General features: G+C 47.4%; 6 protein-coding genes across 6 annotated transcripts; 4 read left to right on the forward strand and 2 right to left on the reverse strand.

The window, feature by feature from the left end:
• Positions 1 to 115: 115 nt before the first annotated feature.
• Positions 116 to 5,061, reverse strand: RhiXN_12292 (Retrotransposable element Tf2 protein; the record flags this gene model as incomplete). Its single annotated transcript, XM_043332107.1, has 3 exons — positions 116 to 3,629; positions 3,713 to 4,982; positions 5,052 to 5,061. 3 exons carry the CDS (start codon positions 5,059 to 5,061, stop codon positions 116 to 118), a joined length of 4,794 nt encoding a protein of 1,597 aa, XP_043186868.1.
• A 1,344-nt stretch (positions 5,062 to 6,405) lies between these two features.
• On the forward strand, positions 6,406 to 7,525 carry RhiXN_12293 (Reverse transcriptase from mobile element jockey protein; the record flags this gene model as incomplete). The annotated part of the gene is made up of 2 exons (XM_043332108.1): positions 6,406 to 6,470; positions 6,526 to 7,525. 2 exons carry the CDS (start codon positions 6,406 to 6,408, stop codon positions 7,523 to 7,525), a joined length of 1,065 nt encoding a protein of 354 aa, XP_043186869.1.
• Positions 7,526 to 7,830: 305 nt separating this feature from the next.
• RhiXN_12294 (ribonuclease H-like protein) lies at positions 7,831 to 9,336 on the forward strand (the record flags this gene model as incomplete). The annotated part of the gene is made up of 1 exon (XM_043332109.1): positions 7,831 to 9,336. The coding sequence occupies one exon, from the start codon at positions 7,831 to 7,833 to the stop codon at positions 9,334 to 9,336; it is 1,506 nt and encodes a 501-aa protein (XP_043186870.1).
• Positions 9,337 to 10,909: 1,573 nt separating this feature from the next.
• On the forward strand, positions 10,910 to 11,631 carry RhiXN_12295 (uncharacterized protein; the record flags this gene model as incomplete). Its single annotated transcript, XM_043332110.1, has 2 exons — positions 10,910 to 10,994; positions 11,051 to 11,631. 2 exons carry the CDS (start codon positions 10,910 to 10,912, stop codon positions 11,629 to 11,631), a joined length of 666 nt encoding a protein of 221 aa, XP_043186871.1.
• Positions 11,632 to 13,205: 1,574 nt separating this feature from the next.
• RhiXN_12296 (CHAT domain protein) lies at positions 13,206 to 17,233 on the forward strand (the record flags this gene model as incomplete). Its single annotated transcript, XM_043332111.1, has 4 exons — positions 13,206 to 13,249; positions 13,331 to 16,305; positions 16,357 to 16,388; positions 16,445 to 17,233. The coding sequence occupies 4 exons, from the start codon at positions 13,206 to 13,208 to the stop codon at positions 17,231 to 17,233; spliced, it is 3,840 nt and encodes a 1,279-aa protein (XP_043186872.1).
• Positions 17,234 to 18,871: 1,638 nt separating this feature from the next.
• Positions 18,872 to 19,934, reverse strand: RhiXN_12297 (tyrosinase; the record flags this gene model as incomplete). The annotated part of the gene is made up of 10 exons (XM_043332112.1): positions 18,872 to 18,935; positions 18,998 to 19,076; positions 19,128 to 19,139; positions 19,196 to 19,201; positions 19,254 to 19,318; positions 19,374 to 19,413; positions 19,464 to 19,480; positions 19,534 to 19,583; positions 19,637 to 19,711; positions 19,764 to 19,934. The coding sequence occupies 10 exons, from the start codon at positions 19,932 to 19,934 to the stop codon at positions 18,872 to 18,874; spliced, it is 579 nt and encodes a 192-aa protein (XP_043186873.1).
• Positions 19,935 to 21,186: the final 1,252 nt, after the last annotated feature.

A 21,186-nucleotide genomic window follows, 5' to 3' on the forward strand; every position in this document is an offset into this window, starting at 1 on the left:
ACAGAGCTACCTAATTACAAATACAACTATATGCAATACTGTATCAAATAAGAACCCTGATCTGCAGTTGGCCTTACTCATGCATACGTGTCACTGACGTGTCATAGTGATGTCATCAGGTGGAGGTGGCTACGTATGCTGAGGTAAGCGCAGATGGGGACGTGGCTTGGCGCTTAGCGTATGATATAAGCGCCGAGGTCACGTGATCAAAAATGTTGTCTGTTTGCTTTTGTTTAAATCCAAGAAAATGGGAATAAATTCCCTGGTATTGAGTGTGTCTACAACACTGCCCCCCTTTAAGGGCCTTGGCGGCGCCAAGGGCCTTCTTCCTCATTTCTTCCTCATACTTCTTTAAAATTTTCCCCGCATTTTTGAGGTTTTCTTGGGGCTCCCACGTGTTTTCTTCTGATCCATAGCCCTTCCATTTGACTCTGAAGAACCATTTTCCGTTCCTTTCTTCCATGTCCGTTATCCCTTCTACTTTGTATTCTTCTTCCCTGTCTATGGTGACTGGAGGGGGGCAATTTTTGAAGGTACATTTGTCATCCTTCTTGACTTTTGACAATAGTCCCACGTAAAAGACATTATGGATGCGCATGGTAGTGGGAAGCTCAAGCTGGTACGTGCGGTTGGAAATCTTCTCAGAAACCTTGAAGGGTCCCAAGCATTGTTCCAACAGTTTGGAGCTCAGGGTTTTGAGGCTAATATTTTTGGCATCAAGCCATACTTCCTCCCCTATTTCAAACGCGGTTGGGCTTCCCTCTTCCCCAGTGGTCATTCTTGTCTTAGATTGCCAGAGCGCTGCTTCCACTTCTTTCCATTGGGCTTCCATTGTCTGAGCTAGCTCATTGGCTTCTGGAACATCTGTAGGTACGTTAGACGGGGTCAGGGAAGGTTCCCATCCATATAAGGCTTTGAACGGAGTTTTCCCAGTGCTGCTATGTACGGCGTTGTTATAAGCAAATTCCGCCATTGGGAGCCATCTTGTCCAATCCCTTTGATTGATACCAGAGTAAGCCCTTAGGAAGTGTTTGATAGAGGGGTTTACTTGTTCTGTTTGTCCGTTGCTTTGTGGGTGGTAGGCTGAGGAGAAGTGCGGGTCAATGCCTAATTGTTTGTAGAGCGCTTGTAGGAACTTGTTGTTGAAAACCCTGCCCCTATCTGATATTGTCTTTTCCGGCATCCCATGGCGTTTCCACATGTGCTCCAGGAACAGCTCTGCTAGCTCGGGTGCCTTGAGCCTTTTGGAGCATTTGACAAAGATCCCATATTTGGTGAAGCTATCTATGATGACTAGGATGGAATTGTTGTTTCCGTCCTTTGGTAGGTCTACAATCATATCATAGGATACGTGTTGCCATGGCCTGGATGGGAGTTCAAGTGGCTGTGGAGGGATGGAGGTGTACTTGGGTTTTCTGATCCGTTGACAGGTTTCACAGGAGTCTACGTGCCAATACATATCTGCGCGGATGCCTGGCCAGTAGTAGTTACGTGATACCAGTTCCAGAGTTTGTTGCCTGCCTGGGTGACCAGCCAATGGGCTGTCATGGAAGATGTGAAGCAAATCTGTCCTCAGGGTACCAACATCTGGAACCACAATGCGCCCTTGGTAAAACAGCAATCCGGCCTCCATCTTGTAATCCTTGAATGCCTTTTTGATGGACGGGGGTGCCTTAGACTCATTTTGGAGAAATTGTAATATTTCCTCCAGGGATTCATCTTGGTCTAGGCCGGCCTCAATTTGGCGCTGGAGTTCTTTCTCAGGGGTGACTAGTGCTACATTGGCAAAGACGGGGTTGGGCAGCATGGTTTGACTGGCAGGTGGAATGTTGGCATGATCTGATTGCCGTGAGAGTGCATCTGGCTTCCCTGATTGTTTTCCGGGGCAATAGACAATCTGGAAGTTATATCCGGCTAGTAATAGGTGCCATCTGGCGTGACAACAGTTGAATGTACGGGACTCCTTCCAATACTCTAGGTTACAGTGATCCGTGAACACAGTGACCGGGTGCAGAGTTCCTTCTAAGAAGATGCGCCAGTATTCAAAGGAACGGATGATCGCTAGTAATTCCTTGTCATGCGTATCATAATTCTGTTCTGCTCCCTTAAAGGATTCTGACAGGAATCCTAGTGGATGTAGGCGTCCGTCTTCCTGCCGTTGACTGAGTATGGAACCTAGGGCTGCGCCGGATGCATCTGTTTCAAGGAAGTAGGGTTTACTGGGGTCTGCATGACAGAGGACCGGGGCATTGGTTATGGCGTTCTTTAACCCTTGGAATGCTTCTTGTTCCTTTGTATCCCACTTCCAGGGTGTGTCCTTTTTTACCAGGTTGTGTAGTGGCCTGGCCATGTGGCTGAAATTGGCAACAAATTGGCGGAGGAAATTGGCGAAACCCAGGAAGGATTGTACTTCCTTAACCTTGGTGGGCGTGGGCCATTCCTGAACTGCTTGGATCTTGAGTTTGTCCAGACTGAAACCTTTGTCTGACACAATAATCCCCAGGTATTCCACCAATGTGATGTGGAATGTGCATTTCAACGCTTTGCAGAACAACTGGTTTTCCATTAACCGCCGTAAGACCTCATGAACGTGTTGGGTATGGGTTATGTCATCCTTTGAGTAAATTAGGATGTCATCAAGGTAAATGATGACGCATACGTCCAGTAAATCCTTGAATAGATCATTCATGAAGTGTTGGAATGAGGCAGGGGCATTGGTTAAACCAAAGGTCATGACAAGGGATTTGTACAGGCCATATTTGGTGCGGAACGCAGTTTTCCATTTGTCGCCCTTCTTAACACGGACATTGTTGTAACCCCATCTCAGGTCTAGCTTGGTGAAGACCTTGGCACCACGGAGCTGGGCCATGAGGTCATCTGGACAAGGTAACGGGTACACGTTCTTTTTTGTCCGGCTATTAAGGCAACAGTAGTCAACTACCAAGCGGCGGGATCCATCCTTTTTGGGGACAAACATTACTGGTGAGCTGATAGAGGACTTGCTGGGGCAGATTTTGCCTGCCTTGAGCTCATCCCTAAGCCAATCCTTGAGTGTAGCGGATTTGGCGTCAGTCATGCTGTATAATGGAGAGTTCAAGGGGCCTTCTTCCGTCAATTCAATCCCAATGTTGTAATGCCGGTGGGGCGGAAGCTTGTTGAATTCCTCCTCTCCAAATACCTTGGCGTATTGGTGGTACTTGGAAGGTACTCCATTAAGGGGATTTTGATCAGCTTCTTCCTCCTCGGCAATTGCCACATGTTCCGGTGGAGCGTGGGGAAAGGATAGGGTCCGGTGGTTCCAATCAATTTCCAGGTTGTGGGCGTCCAACCATTTCAAACCTAAGATGGCAGCGTGAGACCCTGTGTTGCAAATGAGGAAGGTCTCAGTTATACGTTTGCCATCAAAGGAAAAGGTTAGGTTAGCCTTTTTCCAGATTTTGCCAGCCTGGGGGCTTGACCCATCAAGCATGGTAACGGTGCGGGGTGAAGGAAGGTCTATGAGTGGAAGGCGGAGTGATTCCGCGGTACAAGGGTGCATAAAGGATGAGGTGGCGCCTGAGTCAATCAGGACTTCTAAGTGTTCCGCTTGTTTCTCTGGCTTAATTGAAATCGTGAAGAGTGGGGATATTCTATTGTTACTATTCAATATATTACAGATTTCAACAAGCCCAGAGTCCTTGGGGTCCTTGCGCGCGGCAGCAGGTACCCTTACTCTTTTCCCGATTGGTACTTGGAGTCTTTGCCAATTTTGGCGGTTTCCTTGGCTTTCCCCTTTTCCTCAATAGGGGTAGCCTTCCAGCCTGTGCGGCATTCCGCAAACTTGTGGCCCATTTTGCCGCATTTGATGCAGGCGCCAGCGGCGCGGCGGTGATTTTGTTCCTCTTCCAACACAAAGTTGGGGTCATTGGAGAGTTTCTTTGAACTGGATGTGATTTGACCGGTACTTGTCCCCCTTGGGGGGTTAGATGGTCTGCTAGACTTATTGTCCCTTGGTGGGTGGCTAGCACGCTCTTTGCGGAGAGCGTTGTCAATGACAAGTGCTGCGTTCTGCAGCTCAAGGAGTGTACAGGGCCGGTGTTTGCGGGTTGCAATTTGGCAACTGACCTCCCAGTGGAGGCCACGGGCAAACTGGCCTCTAAGGGCCGCGTTGTTCCAGTCCAGTTCCATTGCCAGGGTTCTGAACTTTGTGATATAGTCCGCGCATGTGCCGGACTGGGTAAGAGTGGTGATCTTCCGCTCGGCGGCCCTTGTGGCGTCAGGGTCACCAAATGCTGCCAAGAACTCTAATTTAAATCCCTTGACCGTTTGAATGATTGCTTGGTGTGACCCAAGCTGGTCAAGGTGAGGGTGGGCCCATGCTCCTGCAGAGTCCTTCATGTTCATTAGGAGGAAGGATAGGACTTCTTGGTCCGTGGGAAACATGCAAGAGTTCAGCCGGGTCCAAGCCAGCATCCTTGTGAGCCATTGTTTGGCTTCACTCCCGATCTTGCCTGTATAGGCATCTGGGTGGTCTACTTTGACCGGGGCAGGATAGGCGGCAATTGGAGCCGGAGGTGGAGAGGCAGGTGCTCCAATCGGGGATTGGAGACGCGGAGATAGAGGGGGAGACAGGACTTGCGGGGGCGCAACTCTTCTTGGGGTAGGCTGGGCAAGGCCTGGGATTGCCCTGGGTGCTTCTGCCCAGAAGGGGGCCCCACTAGTTGTTCCAGTAGGCTTGACCTTTGGTATGGGGCGTGGCGTTTCTTCCACGGCCTTGGGTTGAGGTCCTTCTGGTGTTCTGGGCCCTTGGAGCTGGAGGGTTTTAAGCCCATCCTTGACAACATTGACGGTTTGGGATATGTTTTTGACGTTTGTCCAGGTTTCAACCCCTGCTTCCTTGATTTCAGCAATTTCCCGTTCCAAGCGTTCAACTTGGCTGAGTAGCCCAAGGAGGAGTCGGGTAACTTGTTCAAGGGAGACTTTGCCATACTCAACAGAGGTGGCTGGCGGAAGTTGGGGTTCCACGTAGCCCTGATCAAAAGGGGATTGGGCTCAAGAGGTTGTCCTGGAACGGGTTGCCATGGAAGGTTGGGGGTAGGAGCGGCCAGTGTGAGAAGAGGCCCGTGAAGAGGAGCGCGTGGGAGTGCAAGAGAGAATGGTGGAATGGGGGGGTGGGGTGACAGGCTGTGTAGCCAGGTAATGCCTATATCAGGACTTATGAGCGCTTTGTTACGCAAACGCTAAACCTCTGCGTCAAACAACCTAGCGTTGGACAGTAAGTGCCGCTAATTACAGCCGTGGGCGGGCGTAATGTAGGGTCTTGTCTCTGCAAGCGGGTGTATCTGCTGTCTGAGGTTGCTGGTAACAGGTGCGGCAACCGTGGGTATGCGGACAATTAGAACCCGTCTGCCTTATAGCAATTTGGTACTAGGTGGAGCCGACGCTGGTTTGATTATTGACAGCAAAAGGCAAGCTCAATCACCTGTTTTCCCTTGTGCTAGTACAGGGGGTCTTCTTGTTTGTTGTGGCTAAGTGGGTGTGCTTGGTGGGCACGGTTTGCAACCAACTTAAGGTTGATTACCTAGTGTCCTAGACGTCCGTTAGGGCGTTGAGGGGGATGGCGCTTGTGGCTGCGGTGTACAATGAGAAAGGCGCTGTAAGGCAACAACAAACCTATCTATGGCAACAAGCAGCTATCCTACAACAACAAGACCGCTTAAGGCAGTGACGAGCTATCTAAGTACAACAACAAAGCCGCTTAAGGCGGTGTAGACTATCTAAGTGGCTAAACTAAGTAATTACTGGGCTGTAGGGCCCTTGTACACTGAGTGGATGCGACAAGAGGTAATTGACCTGGGTGTTACCATGGTTGGTTGGCCTCCTTATATATTACAGAGCTACCTAATTACAAATACAACTATATGCAATACCGTATCAAATAAGAACCCCAATCCGCAGTTGGCCTTACTCATGCATACGTGTCACTGACGTGTCATAGTGATGTCATCAGGTGGAGGTGGCTATGTATGCTGAGGTAAGCGCAGATGGGGACGTGGCTTGGCGCTTAGCGTATGATATAAGCGCCAAGGTCATGTGATCGAAAATGTTGTCTGTTTGCTTTTGTTTAAATCCAAGAAAATGGGAATAAATTCCCTGGTATTGAGTGTGTCTACAACACTACCCCCCAAATTTGGGCTTGGGCCAGCATGCAACCACTTGTACTGGTCATGTGACCGTGTCCAGGACACTGCCCCCCTTTTTTGGGTGGGCAGCGCCCCTGTGAAAAGTTTTTCCCATGGTGGGAATAGAACTGGTGTCCTTCCAAGTTCTACCAAGTGTCATAAACAGAGGAAAATAGAACTAGCCGGAATTGAACCAGCTTGACCACTAAGCCATAGAGCCCTATTATTCCTCTGCTGACAACCCATGATTACACCTGCTACCCCCCAAATTTGGGCTTGGGCCAGCATGCAACCACTTGTACTGGTCATGTGACCGTGTCCAGGACAGCAACCAACTCTGCGCAACTCTACGCGGCGCCATCAGACAAGCTTGCCGGAGCAACGGAGACCGCATATTATCCAAAATCCGCACATCCAAGGTCTTTGAGTTGTTAAAATGGTTCCAAGGAAAGCAACGGTCCCTACTGCCCCCAATCAAAAATCCAAATGGCGGTCTCACAGCCACGCACCCGCACCACAAAGCCAAAAATCTAGCTAAGCAGTTCTTCCCTCCTATTGCCAACCCCAACGTCACCCTACAACCCCTTGGCATCAAACGGATGCCCAAGCGGGCCTTCCAGGAGATCACAGTTGACAAAATTGCTAATGCCATCAAGAGCACATCCAACAAGTCATCTCCTGGAGCTTTTGGTTCAAACTACAGGGTACTTAAGTGGGCTTTCTGGTGCAACACAACCCTCTTTGCTAAACTGTTTAATCTATGCTTGAATATTGGCTATCACCCCACCTCTCTGCAAAACTGTGTCATTGCCCCAATTCCTAAACCCTGTCAACAAGACATGTCTCTACCCAAGAACTACCAGCCCATTGCTTTACTTGAGACCCTATCCAAACTACTGGAGAAGGTCATCACAACACAACTTACCTTTGAAGCTGGGAAATTTGCTCTCATCCCCCAGAGCCAATTTGGGGGAAGGGACATCACATCTTGTACTGATGCGGGCATCTGCATGGTCCACAATATCAAGTCACACTGGAAGTCCAACCATAGAGTCTCACTTATCACTCTTGACGTATCTGGATATTTCAACAATGTGGACCACAACAGACTCATATACACCCTAGACCGCATGGGATACTCCAATCAAATCTGCAACTGGATGAAATCATACCTCAGCCACAGAACCGCCCAGTTCAGAATTGATGGACATCTCTGCCCATCCATTGCCCTCCCCACAGTGGGAATTCCCCAGGGCTCTCCCCTATCCCCTATTTTGTTCTCCTTATACTCAACTCCCTACTCATTGCTGCTCAAGACAACCATGCACAGTCATTTGCATACATTGACGACTTCACCATACTAGCTTGGGGGAAGTCACATGAGTATAATGTTGCCACAATGGGACAGATAGCCACTTGAGTCTCTAACACTGCCACAAAACTTGGTCTTGAATTTGAAATTGATAAGTCTGACCTTATTCATTTTTATTGCCACCCTAACCACTCTTCCAACCCCAGTCTTCACCTTACCCTGAACGGCAAGAACTACACCATACTGCCCCAAGGATGTATTTGTTGGCTAGGATTCTACCTAGATAGAAAGCTCACGTTCAAAGAGCATATTGCTAACTCCGCCAACAAAGCTAAAGCCATCATAGCCGGATTAGGAATGCTAGCCAACACACAGCGTGGACTCACCATCAAACACGCGTGCATCCTTTACCTCACCTGTGTCATCCCAATCCTTACATATGGATCCCCTCTGTGGTTTCTGGGGCGCAGACAGAAGTTGTTGCTTGAACCGCTTAGGAAGGTCCAGAACCAAGGATTGAGATGGCTTCTTGGAGCCTTCAAAACCACTCCTATCCCCTGTCTCGAACACCTAGCATCTATCCCACCCCTGCACATCACGTGCCACAAGCTCATCATGAACTACTCAGCAAAGCTCAGAACCATCCCTAAGTCATCCGAAGTTGCTAAACGTCTCCCTGCATCATGGGACACGCATATACCCACCCTTAACAGCAACAGAAAGAACACAACTGAGAGCTCACAATCCCCCATCCACTTCATTGCATCACACAGTCACCCACACATTGAATTTGTCTCGCCTCACATTAACCACCCATCCAACCCAACCATTCCATTCCCTGATCAAATCAAAATCAAGGACTCCACTGATGGACTTAAGCGCAACGAATACCGCGACAAAATCCTATCCGAAATTAGCGTACTTGAAGAATGTCATGCCAGCGTTCTTGGCTACTCAGATGGGCACGCGGCGGTGTCCAATGGCATTCGGAAAGTTGGCGTCGGCTACGTTATACGTGCCGGAAAAAGGACCTTGTCGTCGTCGTCAGTTGGAATTGGACCGCGAGCCAACATCTATGATGCAGAAATGCTGGGAATATTATTAGCGTTCATGAAAGCTAAACAAATAGCCGAAAACCAAGGTTATCGCAAAATACGCATATATTACGACAATCAGTCCGCCGTTAAATCTATCGCCGACCTATCACAACATCCGTGCCAATACACATCCAGAGCATTCGTCACCGCCGCCAAGGCATTTGTGGCGGAACACCCAGAACGATCCATCCACATCACCTGGACACCTGGGCACAACGGAGTCGAAGGCAACAAAACAGCGGACCGCTTGGCTAACGAGGGAGCTAGAGTGGCCCCAAACCCCATATTCAATCGCACCATTACATGGGCGAAAGAACAGGCAACTCGCAAAACCATACGTTCATGGAAGAAAGCATGGTACGAACACTCGGAATCACGTATTAACTCGAAATATTACATACCCCGCCCACCCGCACTCAAACTACATCCCATATTCACCTCAAGCAAGCTGGGCAGGGACATCGAGTGCCGCCTCGTACAATACCTCACCGGACACGGACATTACGGCGAGTACCATGCACAATTCCACCACGACGTAGATCCCAGATGCGCCTGCGGGGAGTCGGAGGAGACAATCTTTCATTTAACCACCTCCTGTCCCGCTACGGCGGGACACAGGGGGATACTCAGTGAGTTTTCCACCAACATTAATGATCCCACACTGTTTGGCTCCCTGGCAGGTCTCGAAGCAGTCGCAAAGTTCATAGCCAAGACGGGCATAGGCCGAAGACGAGGAGGCCCGCAGGCAGCCGCTCAAGCCATGTAGTACATACGCCCTTAAGGCCGCCACTCCACTCCCGCCCTTACGGCCGCTACCCCGAGTTAGGCCTTAAGCCACCTGTATGTCGCCACGCGACCCTTTCTTTGTCCTCTGACCGTGCTACGTTCTCGTTCGTTTCTTTCTGTGTGTTTCCCCGCTTGCGCTTTGTTTTGTAGCTTTCACGGTTCGGTCCCGGTTTTTGTGAGCGGTTTGCCTAGTTCGCATGTAGCTCCCGTATTGTCTTATATATGGAAATGTATCAAAAAAAAAAAAAAAAATAGCGCCACGCTGACAGGCGTTACGTATTGGAAGCTTATATAGATCAATACATGGCCCGGCTGCGAAATCAATAGCCGAGTACATCAGTACCTTGGTCTCATATCATACTAGCTAGGGGCCGATCAACGGAGAAATCCCCATACTGACGGCTGTGGCGAACCTCAGCTGTGCGTAGAAGCTTCTTTCTGACACTATACAAGGTTAAAATACTGAAAATAAGAATATGTGTTTAAGTATGAACTGAGCTGAAATCAAGGTCAATATATGCTAACTTTAAATGTCGATTCTCCCTTAATCTGATTCATACTGAGGAAGGCATAATAATGTTGTAGTTTTCAGGCCTAATTATACTGAAAATAAGATGTCTTTTACTGACATACTCATTTTCAAGATCTTATCACACCACAGTGTGACGACGCAAGCATGGTATAAGATGTTCCCTATACATTCCGTGGTGCCTGAAAACATCGTTAACGTCAGTCTTCACTCGTCTTTTCACAGATGGGTCAAGTAATTTGCTCACTGTCTTCTCCTTCTCACTCACGTTAGTGTCCTTCTCCTATACCAGTAAATTGTACCCAGCGATATTATGGCAAACCACCAAAAAGAACGGTTTACTTCGTAACGGAGGAAATCACGGGAAACTAATGAGTATTGGAACAAGATCTCGCTTTGTATGACCTAGATGATCCAATTGTTGCAACATCATGCCACTGTTGTGATCGAACCCAATAAGCCTGGACCACTACCATCAACTTTGTAGCGCCAGTTGAGACTTACTACCTTCGTGATCACGCTCCGCCTCTACGGTCACGCCCAGCTTTGTGACCATGCCTTCGCCATTTATAGTCACACCAACCGCCTCACTGCCTTCCATGATGAAGCCACACTGCCAAATTTCGTCTCATTTCGGCCATATCTATCTCAGTACAACGTTAGATGATAGGAGAATCGTATGTTTTCCGATTGATGTCTGTAGCACCAAGTATATTCCGACAATGCGCGTGAGTGAAAGGAACGCCGAATTGTATGCGAATAGACCAACCAACCAACGCCATCCGTACAGCCTACATATCCTGTGCTTCGACAGGGTATACTTCATTATATTTAAGACTAACGTAAATCTCGGCTCGAATAGGACTATATATGTAATTGAATAAAAAACCAGAACCATCTTGTCTCACTTGAACGCACCAATGTGGCGCGTCATGTGGCGCAGAGCCAATCCTTTCACATCACGTGACTATCCCAAGCCCAATTTTCTCCACAACTACCACCGCCACGACCACCGCCTCCTACTATGGACTCATTATCACTCTTGCGCGAATCACTACCCAATGCAAAGCTCGAGAATGCAGAGCGAGAAATGTCAATGGACTTTAAAGGTCCGTTGTCTCCCTATCAGTTCAATCCATCTGCTGACTAACGTAACCATGAACAGCCGCAGCCCAGTCACTCGCAACTCTCTTCAAGTCGTCTAAACAAACTGTGAAGCACGCACACGACGCGGGGTACGCAGCATGTCTGCAGGATATGCTCCAGTTTATCCAATCGGGAGTGTCAGAGGACCGAGATGGGATGGGCGTGGCGAGAGTGATGGATTGGGTTGAAGGACAGCTGGATCGGTATCGGGAAGGAAGGGAGTTTGAGAGCGCAGACGAGGCTATTGCTGCATTGCCACCACGGCCATCGGTAGCGACCAGAGACGAGAGTCGATCCCCGCGACGGGCGTCTACTTCATCTTTGCCCTCCGAATCCCCATTTGACGCCACATTTGGAACGAACATAGTCACTGCATCGAAGAGACGACACGGTGCTATCAATTCGACAGAGACTAGGCGTCGAACGAGGGTTGGACCGGCTCCTGGCGAGAGGGATATCAGAACTCCCAGGAAGGTCAAGAAGGCTGTGCCAGGAGAAAGAGCAGAACGAGACAAGACGACGGATACAATGGATTTTGAAGAGGAAGGAGGAAGAGACCGCAAGCGCTCAAGGATAACCACTGCTACTCCCCCTTCGTAGTTGTCCTAACGACAAACACGATCCAGCTCACCATTCCCAAGGTTTTGTCGCGACTCTCTGATCCCTTGATACGTTTATTTCTTGTTCCGACTTCGTGCGATGCCTTTTATGCCCCTTCGCAATGTACATCATCCAATCCAGTCAATCATCTTTATTCATTTCCGATTCTTTTGCATGTAGACTCAAGTCTAATAGTGTAGAGTAAGGGCAACGAATGTAATCTACTCTCTCTTGCGATGAGATTAACTTTAAACTAGGTTTTGTAGCTGTATCGCCTTTCCCGAATAGCGTCTTGTTGTTTTGATTTTTGACTGAATAAAACTCTGGACTAGTCCGCGTATGAGTCATCATTCGACACGTAAGCAACTTGTGGTTTCTACTTTCGACGGCATGCATACTTGCACTACTATTACGCCTCTCAGGACTCAAACTGTTCCAGTCCTAACAACCTGCTGTCAGTGCTTCTCGAAATCTATACTCCTCTTCGCTCCTCTCCTTTATCCAATGCCTGTTAAAGATAACGATATTATGCATACGTTCCAAGCTCTTACGGCATTCCGACCAGCATAAAACCATTATGCTTACGGTTTATGCACCACTCGATCCACGCGTTTGGAGCTTTGGTCATTTATTTGCCGTAATTGGGAAAGATCGAGCTCTTTGTCTTCTATTAGCACTCTCATATCCTGCGTATGCTCGACTGAACCCCCGATAAACACATCCTCACAAGTCCCCCATCTGGCATGACTGGCATGACTGCCCCACTTTGACTGCGGAATATTATGTGTCTATATATCAGCTTACATATTCCACCGCTCAGCACTTATAATTGTCTTGGACCATCACTTGACGGGACCACATACACATTCACACCTGGGAACCCGAATTAATTATTGAGCCTTCTTGGAATTCACACCACCTTTTTCACGCAAAAGATGCAGATGGTGAGGCTTCTAGATATTCAATGGCTTTCTTGGATGTCCTGGTGGGTGATGGTGCCCTCCAAGTTTCTCATTCACGTTTGCACGCATTCCTTTGTATTTCCTCCTATACAGTCTTGAATAATATACTATTATACACCATCGGGGGCGACTATGATCAGGCTAGACTTTTCTCTTTCCCCGGAATGGATGGATCAATTATTTAGAGAGCAACAATCGGTGTTATAATCTGTTGGTACTGCCATACCTTAGTCATGCGGGATGCGAAAGGATGTCATAAATGTGTGGCTTCTGTATTCAGGGTAGAATAAATTGACGGCTGTCGATAGATTCAGAGCCCTCCGACCGAACAATCCAGCAAGGCGGGTATGAATGATGTATATAGACCGACAAACATTCAGCAATGCATATATTTGTATGCTATATTCGATTAGGAACCATGGAATATGACTAAAAAGTATTTTCTCCCGGTTGTCGATGTATCAAGACTCAAGATAGCCGCCCACGAGTGCTCGGCTTATCTTCCGATACCCGATCACGACTTGACCCTTGCGATGAGAGCGTGCATGTGATCTAGAGTCACATAAAGGCAGCTCAGAGTTCATCTCGCCATCGATCATTCCCTTGATGATAATGAACGACAACTTGGCCGATTCAGCCAATTTGAACTCACAACGGTACGCTGGTTCAACTCGACTCGGAGGAGAAGCGAGAGAAGAAAAGAGTCAGACTTGATGATTGACCATGCATGTATATAGCACTCAGCCACGCGTCCTCTTCGCCTCGGACGCAATCGATTGGGAATCTTTGGAAGATGATTCCTCCGAGATGGACGTTCCAGTCGAGCAATCTGAGCCGGGACATCAGGAGATTACAACTTCGTTTTTCGGTCTGATTGGACGTCCTTATGAATTTCAGGATTTTGAAGAGACCCATCTCGCTCTTGCCCGAATGCTATCAATCATTCCCGACGGAGATCCTGCATCTGAACTTGTCTATGAGATATTTGACAATTTATGGAAGAATCATGCTCAAAGGGCCCAGGACGCCGACAATCACGTATACTCTACCCCGATCGTTATCGAGACAAACGATGATCCCGAAACAATTTACGAATTTGGTGACGCTCACAAAAGTCGATTCAATCATGAAGGAAACCTCGGGAGCCTTGAACGCGCCATTGGTTGTCTGACAAGGGCTGTTGAGCTAGCAGGGGAAGAACACTCTGAATTGCCAAAATACCTTTTTGGCCTTGCTGATGCTTTGCTCCAACGATTTGAGCGCTTTTCGGGACTTGCTTTTCTTGAAGATGCGATTAAATATCAACGTCGGGGCATCTCTCTGGTCATGGAAACGAATCCCCAGTTTTTAGCCGATTTGGGTTATTCACTAATTCGGAGATTTCAAGTCAAAGGCGAAGTTGCCGATCTCAATGAGGCGATCGAATTACAGGAGTTGGCGGTTGCTTCTACCATAAACGATATTGAGAAAGTAGCGATTTGTTATAACGCTTTAGGAACATCGCTTGTCCTGCGGTTCGAAAACTCTGGTGACCCTTTGGACCTTGAAAGGGCTATCGAGTTACACCAACGCTCCTTTGAGCTTGAACTTGCAGCCGAAATGAGAGCAACCACTGCTCACCTTCTCGGCTCTGCCCTCCAAAGAAAATACTTGCATTTTATAGATATCGAGTACATCGAGCGGGCCATTTCATATCAACAACAAGCAGTCGATTTGACCTCTACTAGCCACACCGGAAAGCCAGGATATCTCACTAACATGGCGGTCTCCTTGCATCACAGGTTCGAACACTTGGGAGAAGTAAAAGATATCATATGCGCTATATCCCATCAGTTGACTGCGCTCGATTTACTTCCCCGAAAGCACAGTCTCCGATCAAGCTGTCTGGGAGATCTGGGAAAATCATACCTCTTACTCTTCGGTAATACAGGCAATCTAACGGACATTGAGAAAAGTATTGAACACCTGTTAGAAGCACTTGAGCATACGCCACAAAACAGCCCAGATAGCTCAAAATGGTTATCGAGCCTTGGGGATGCATTTCGTCAAAAGTTCGAACTTCTTGGCGAGCTGATTGACATAGATCGTGCTATAAATTGCCACCAACAGTCCATTTCTGAGACAGCCCAGGGCAACGTAGACCAAGCTGGCAGACTGGATCATCTCGGAAACGCATACATGTCACGTTTTGAAAAATTGCGGGTGCTGGCGGATCTCGACAATGCAATCAGTCAGCATCGAGCAGCCCTATTGATATATGGGGGCGGGAACAAGAAGGCGCAAGCCGCACTTCACAACCTTGGCGGCGCCCTCTGTAGGAGGTTTGACTACGTTGGCCAATTAGACGACATCCATGAATCGATCGCAGTGATCAGACAAGCCATCAGTATCTCGGCTAAATCCTCGTATTCGACGGTCCTGCATAACTCCCTTGGCATATCTCTGCTATCCAAATATAGGCGTACTAACCGGCTTGAAGACATCAATGAGTCCATTTATTGTTTGGAATACGCAATCTCTTTGACGATGGACGGTCATTCCGACATGCCCAATTGGCTACAGAACATTTCCTTCGCTCTCAAACTACGTGACTCTCATACCCCAAACCCTCACGATATCGCTAAAGCTATCATATACCAAACACAGGCTGTGGATCTTACTCCGGAACACCATGTAAACCGGCCGGCATTACTTACAGTGCTTGGAGATCTTCTTGCCCTGGGGCATTCTGGAGCAAAACGTGACGATGCAATTAGTGCATACAGGAAGGCTGCTTTGTCCGTAGGGTCCCCGCAGCATCGCTTTGAAGCGGCATATAGATGGGGACAAATGCTACTACTGCAGGAAGAATCTCCCCTTGAAGCATATAAAATAGCTTTTGCGATCATACCACAGGTTGTTTGGATAGGAACGACAATCGACCAGCGATACAAGGAAGTCGCACCGATAAGTCGTTTGGCGACTCAAGCTGTTGCTTCCGCAATTGCAGAAAAAGACTATAAGCTCGCACTAGAGTGGTTCGAAGAAGGGCGGTCGATAGTATGGGGCCAAGTACTACAACTTCGAACCTCGTTGGACCAGTTACGTGAAGTAGATCAAGCACTCGCAGAAGAGATGCAAAAGGTTGGAAAAGCACTCAACAGGATTGCATCATTGAAGTCTAGTCACTCTAACCCTAGTACGCAACCAAATGTACCTGAGCATATGGCGCAGTCTCATCATCGCCTGGCTGAAGACTGGGACCGGCTGCTAGGTCGAATACGCCAGCTTGACGGATTCTCGGATTTCTTGCGCCCCAAAAAGGCAAACTCGCTCCTAAGGGCAGCCCGAAACGGGCATGTCATTATTATCAACGTACATGATACTGCTTGCAACGCTCTCATTATACGAGGAGATAGGGCAGCCTTGGATTGTGTTCCACTCCCGGAACTTTGTTATCAAAAGGCTTTGGACGCTCAAAATCGACTAATGCAACTATTGAGGGCCACGGGGGTACGGCAGCGGTCAGAAGGGTCCAGGATCTCGTCGAAAACCAGAGGCATTTCCCAAAAACTTAAAGATTTGCGAAGAGCGTTTCTCCGGGTGACGCCAAACGTTTCTTCGGAGGTCTGTGACCACCCGGAAGGCGCTCCTAGACCCCAGACCTCCTCTAAATACGCACGTGCTTGGACTAACAGAACAGAAAGAAGACCTCTAGTGAAAGAGAGCCTTAGTCAGGAAGATGAATTAGAGAATATCTTACAGTTCTTATGGGTTCATATAGTCCATCCAATTTTGACTTATCTGGATTATCTTGTAAGCGAACTTCAGTTTCTGACAACCGGTCCTACCTGAGAGATTATAAACCTTAGAATCCCAAGTTGGAAGACGGTTTGCCACATGTTACTTGGTGTGTCAGCGGCCCCATAGCCTTTCTTCCTCTTCACGCTGCGGGAGACTACAAGAGTTCCTACTCATATTCCAGGACCTTCAACTGCGTCGTCTCGTCTTACTCACCTACAATTAGTGGACTGCTAACTTCGTCTCCATCTATCCAAGATTTTTCCGGGATTTTGATGATAAGTCAAGTATCTACCCCTGGCTTTTCTACTCTGCCTGGAACCGAGAAGGAGCTTAGTTTAATCTCACAACATTTCAGCTCGTTGCGAGTCACTAAGCTTTCGGAGATGGCCGCAACTCCAGATGCTGTCTTGGAAGCTATTGGCAGTCATAGCTGGGTCCATTTTGCGTGTCATGCTTCACAGATAGCACAGGACCCCGCCTCTAGTGCTTTATATCTCCATTCCGGTACTCTTGATTTGAACAAGATCTCTAAAAATTCCCTTGGTCGGAAGGCTTTTGCATTCTTATCTGCTTGTCAAACCGCCACAGGAGATTATAACTTACCAGAAGAAGCAGTACACTTGGCCGCCGGTATGATCATGGCTGGGTACCCAACTGTTATAGCGACCATGTGGTCAATTGAGGATGGCGATGCCCCGCTTGTTGCAGATCACACATACGCACATATGCTCAAGGACGGAGAGCCAGACAGTACCAAGGCATCTTATGCTTTGCATCAGGCCCTCTCTGCGCTTCGTGAAAAGGTTGGGGAGCGCAATTTTATTTCTTGGGTTCCCTATATTCATATTGGTATCTGAAAATATGTTCAATATTAATAAAGCAGCTTGGGATCAGCGATTAGATGTAGCCAAACATAATCGCAATACACTTCAGCGTACTATATACTGTTGGTATTTGAGTGGGGAGTAAATGTGCGCATATTAGCTCCCCTGACACCGGGAAACCCACGGACTCTCCTGGGGACGTGTGCTAGTACAATAGCCACTCGCATGAGCTTCTGATACTTGAACATCAGGGACGACTTTGCTTTCAGGATTTTGAAGAGACCCATCTCGTTCTTGCCCGAATGCTATCAATTATTCCCGACGGAGATCCTGCATCTGAACTTGTCTATGAGATATTTGACAATTTATGGAACTATCATGCTTAAAGGCTCAGGACGCCGACAATCACGTATACTCTACCTCGATCGTTATCGAGACAAACGACGACCCCGAAACAATTTACGAATTTGGCGGCGCTCACAAAAGTCGATTCAATCATGGGGGGAGCCTCGGGAGCCTTGAACATTTGGACGATTTCCTTATAAGATGGTCACAATGTACCTATTAATATTAGCCCGTTTCAGTTAACTTCACTTCATTCTGGCAAATTTTGTGATTTATTATAGGATCGGCAACTGCTTGATACCGTCAATGGGTCCTCATGAACAAACTCTAATAACCCTGATCAGTGACTAGATATTGACCCCTCATGAGGATTTTCCAGAATGCCGACGACGTGCTACTAGTGTTTACTACTACTGGTCATACGTATAGCAGAGTGGAGGCTTCCTTGTATCCAAAACATCACCGATGCTAATAGACTTGAACATTCCTATTAAATTGTAGTGCTTAGTATCTGGAGCTATCGTTCATGACATAGGCCAGTTTATTTACCTGCACCAGGAATAAGATCGGTCTTTTTCAACCAAGGTGGCATGCCATTCGGAAATTCGTTTAATGCCGAAATGTTCTGCAACGGATAAGCCCCAGAGCCCCTGCCTTTCAATCAGTGTCACTAAACTGACCTGAACCGAACCGCCGTGGAATACGAATTTATTGATTCGACTTTTCTCCTGCCACAGCCACCACAATCGATCAATATTCTAAGAGCAGATTCAGTGGGGCTTAACTACTAGAAGGGTCATCATAACGTACTCCATGGTGCAAAAAGAACATTGGCTAGGATTTAATTCTGTATGTAAGCTGATATTAAAAACGACGTCCCAATTACAAACCTCGTTAGCAGAAAAGGTAGGAGCCCCGTTAAAAGGACAATTCGACGAATTACTTCCAGACGGGCATCTACCGGCTAAATCTCTGTAGGTATATTGGTAAGCATCTGAAGACAACATATCAGCCCAGGACCCAAAGTGACTAACCCTCCAGTACTCCCATGAACGCCCGTATGCATTCCAACAAACTTGCAAGGAGATTTGAGTCGTTTAAATATTATTTGTATAACGAAGCCATACCTGTTCCATATAGTGCTGGAATCCCGTAAAATTTCCTTCAGATTGAGACAGCAAAGCTTTCACCTCTGTCGGCGTAAATGTGATGTTTGCTGGGATGGTTTCGCTCCCGGGTATGACAAAGAACGGAAATCTTCGATAATTTCGTCGTAGCTTATGTTTTCTGGATGATGGAGGTTGATGTGGGGTAGAGGTAAATGGGTTAAATGACTTGCATTGGATAAATAACCGATATGTTCAACCCTCCGTCCTTGACAACATAGTCGCTACAGGTAAGAAAAAATGAGTTTCAGCGGAGGTTTGTGGATGGTGGTGCCTTAGAGCTCACTCGTTAGCGTCACCGAATCCGCCCAAGCCATGCAGAGGATTCGGGTCCCAGATTGAGCTATGCTCAAAATCGGCCGCGTCTATATAATAAGATTAACCAATAATTAGAGATAATGAGGGTGATCTCCTACCACTCTCCCATGCTAATTATTAACAGATGTGGTATTAACTCTTGAGCTTTTGATGAGCTTAAACTTACCCCAGTCTAGTAGTAGTTAGTATCCATGAGTATGATGAAACATTAAAATGTGGCTTACATGGTGCCACACCCTTGTATCCACACTTGGTTCGTAGAGCATTCGTCCATTCGTGAAGATACAGCCTGAAGAGCCTCTCGTTTCATGTAACACTTTGTGCAAATGTTCAGCTTAACGAACCTGTGAAAAGGAAGGAAGAGACCAGTCATATGAATGATCGCTAAGAAGCCAAATTAGCCCAGGTTGCTCTCTCCGCGCCTGCCCACATACGGTTGAGGTTCATATGACTTCTCAGAAATATATGTTAGGATTAAGTAAATTAAAGGAAGCAGGAACTTACGTGTATACAAGTTCATCATAATATGTTCCGCCGGAAGAGGCTGGCACAATCTGAAAAAAGCTTATCAGGGGTTCATTTTCTAGGTGAAACCATGCAAACATACAAAATCAAAAGGCGAGTGCTGGGAAGTATTCACCGGTGGACTGAGCTTTCCCGAACGTGGAGTTTGATTAAGACACTAAAGAACGGCATAAACTCAACAAAGAACGCCACTACATGCAATGGCCTACATTAACAGCGTTAATCCATGCCTTTCTCTCGGATTTCGATAGCGCCCTCCATTCTTTACGGACTTCAATTTTCTTGCATTTTCCGACTCCCAAGTCAAGAGTCTGGCTATGGATTGAGTTCACAAAGCTGAATAAGGCAAGTAAACTAAAACTCCAAAACCGGCTCTTCATGATTAGGCGGAAAGAAAGTTGGGTCGGATATGACTGGGGTAGTCAAGACACTTTATATACATTGAAAAAGAGGAAATTTTCATCTGCCCATCTGCCAGTAGAATGTGACAGAAGAACCAAAACTTATCGTACCCTTACTTCTACCTTCTTTCAATACAAAGACGATAGCCACTAGAACTTTTCTGTACGCCATGGTGGGACTACGGTCAGGTTACCAAGAATGGGTGCCCAGCCGAAGTAAGAAGTGGTAGAAATGTAGATGAGGTTGATCGTCAGGCTTGGGGCAACGATTCGAATACAAAACGGCGGTGAAGATCTGTCTTATTGGATAAAAAGAAATGTGTTAAATATACCGGAATAGCAGTTATCTTTATAGTGAACCAGACCCTGGTGTATAGCACAAACGGCGGCTGCTATGTCATAGATCTTCCTTGGCCTGATAGTGATCGTGGTGCTTTGGGGCTACTCATCTGGATAAATAGAACAGTCATGGCGTGCCGCTTCTCGTGCTTCAGGTTCAAGATCATGTAATATGCATAAGCACAATATCGTCAAGAACTTGGATTAACGTGGTGCGGGTTCTGGGAATAGCGGTAAAGATGCACGTTCATTCTCCACAAGTTCACCTCTAATTACATCAGTGGGGCTGGGAGAGTTCTACCGAAACAAACACCGTTTTGGGTATTGGTCGCAATTGATATCAAGTTCTTTCTCAGTGGTTCAAATACAGCGCTTACCTTCCACACCCGTGGATATCGAGAAACAGTAAACGTGGTTTTCTCACTAGTGGTATTGGAATTCCTTCACGGTAGCTCTCACACTAAAGAAGCGTATCCTCTCTACGGGGCCCCAAAAATCTCGGGAGCGCTCCGGGGCTCACTATTGTCGGGAGCACTCCGGAGCGTCTGGTATGACGCTTGGAAGTGCTCGTACAGTGCTCTCAAGTGCTCGCCGAGCAATCCGGATCCGTTGGATACTAACGAGGTTCCCAAAACTGGAGCATTCCAGAGCGCTCCAGAGTTTTTGGGCCTCCCGCAGAGCTAGCTCAATCAGCTCTAGAATTATACATATACCTGGTAGCCTTCTGGTCACAAGAAGAAAGTTTTCTTTGAAGGCCATATCTCCTTGTTATGGACAAACATCTCATCGCAATATTTTCAAAGGAGGTAAAATTGTTGGTGCTTACATACAAAATACCGCTTGGTCCTAGAAGCCTAGTGGCATGAGTCCACGCCCCCATACCCCGCGATTG

The sequence above is a fragment of the Rhizoctonia solani genome, chromosome 15 (assembly GCF_016906535.1).
Source record: "Rhizoctonia solani chromosome 15, complete sequence".
NCBI classification, from domain to species: domain Eukaryota; kingdom Fungi; phylum Basidiomycota; class Agaricomycetes; order Cantharellales; family Ceratobasidiaceae; genus Rhizoctonia; species Rhizoctonia solani.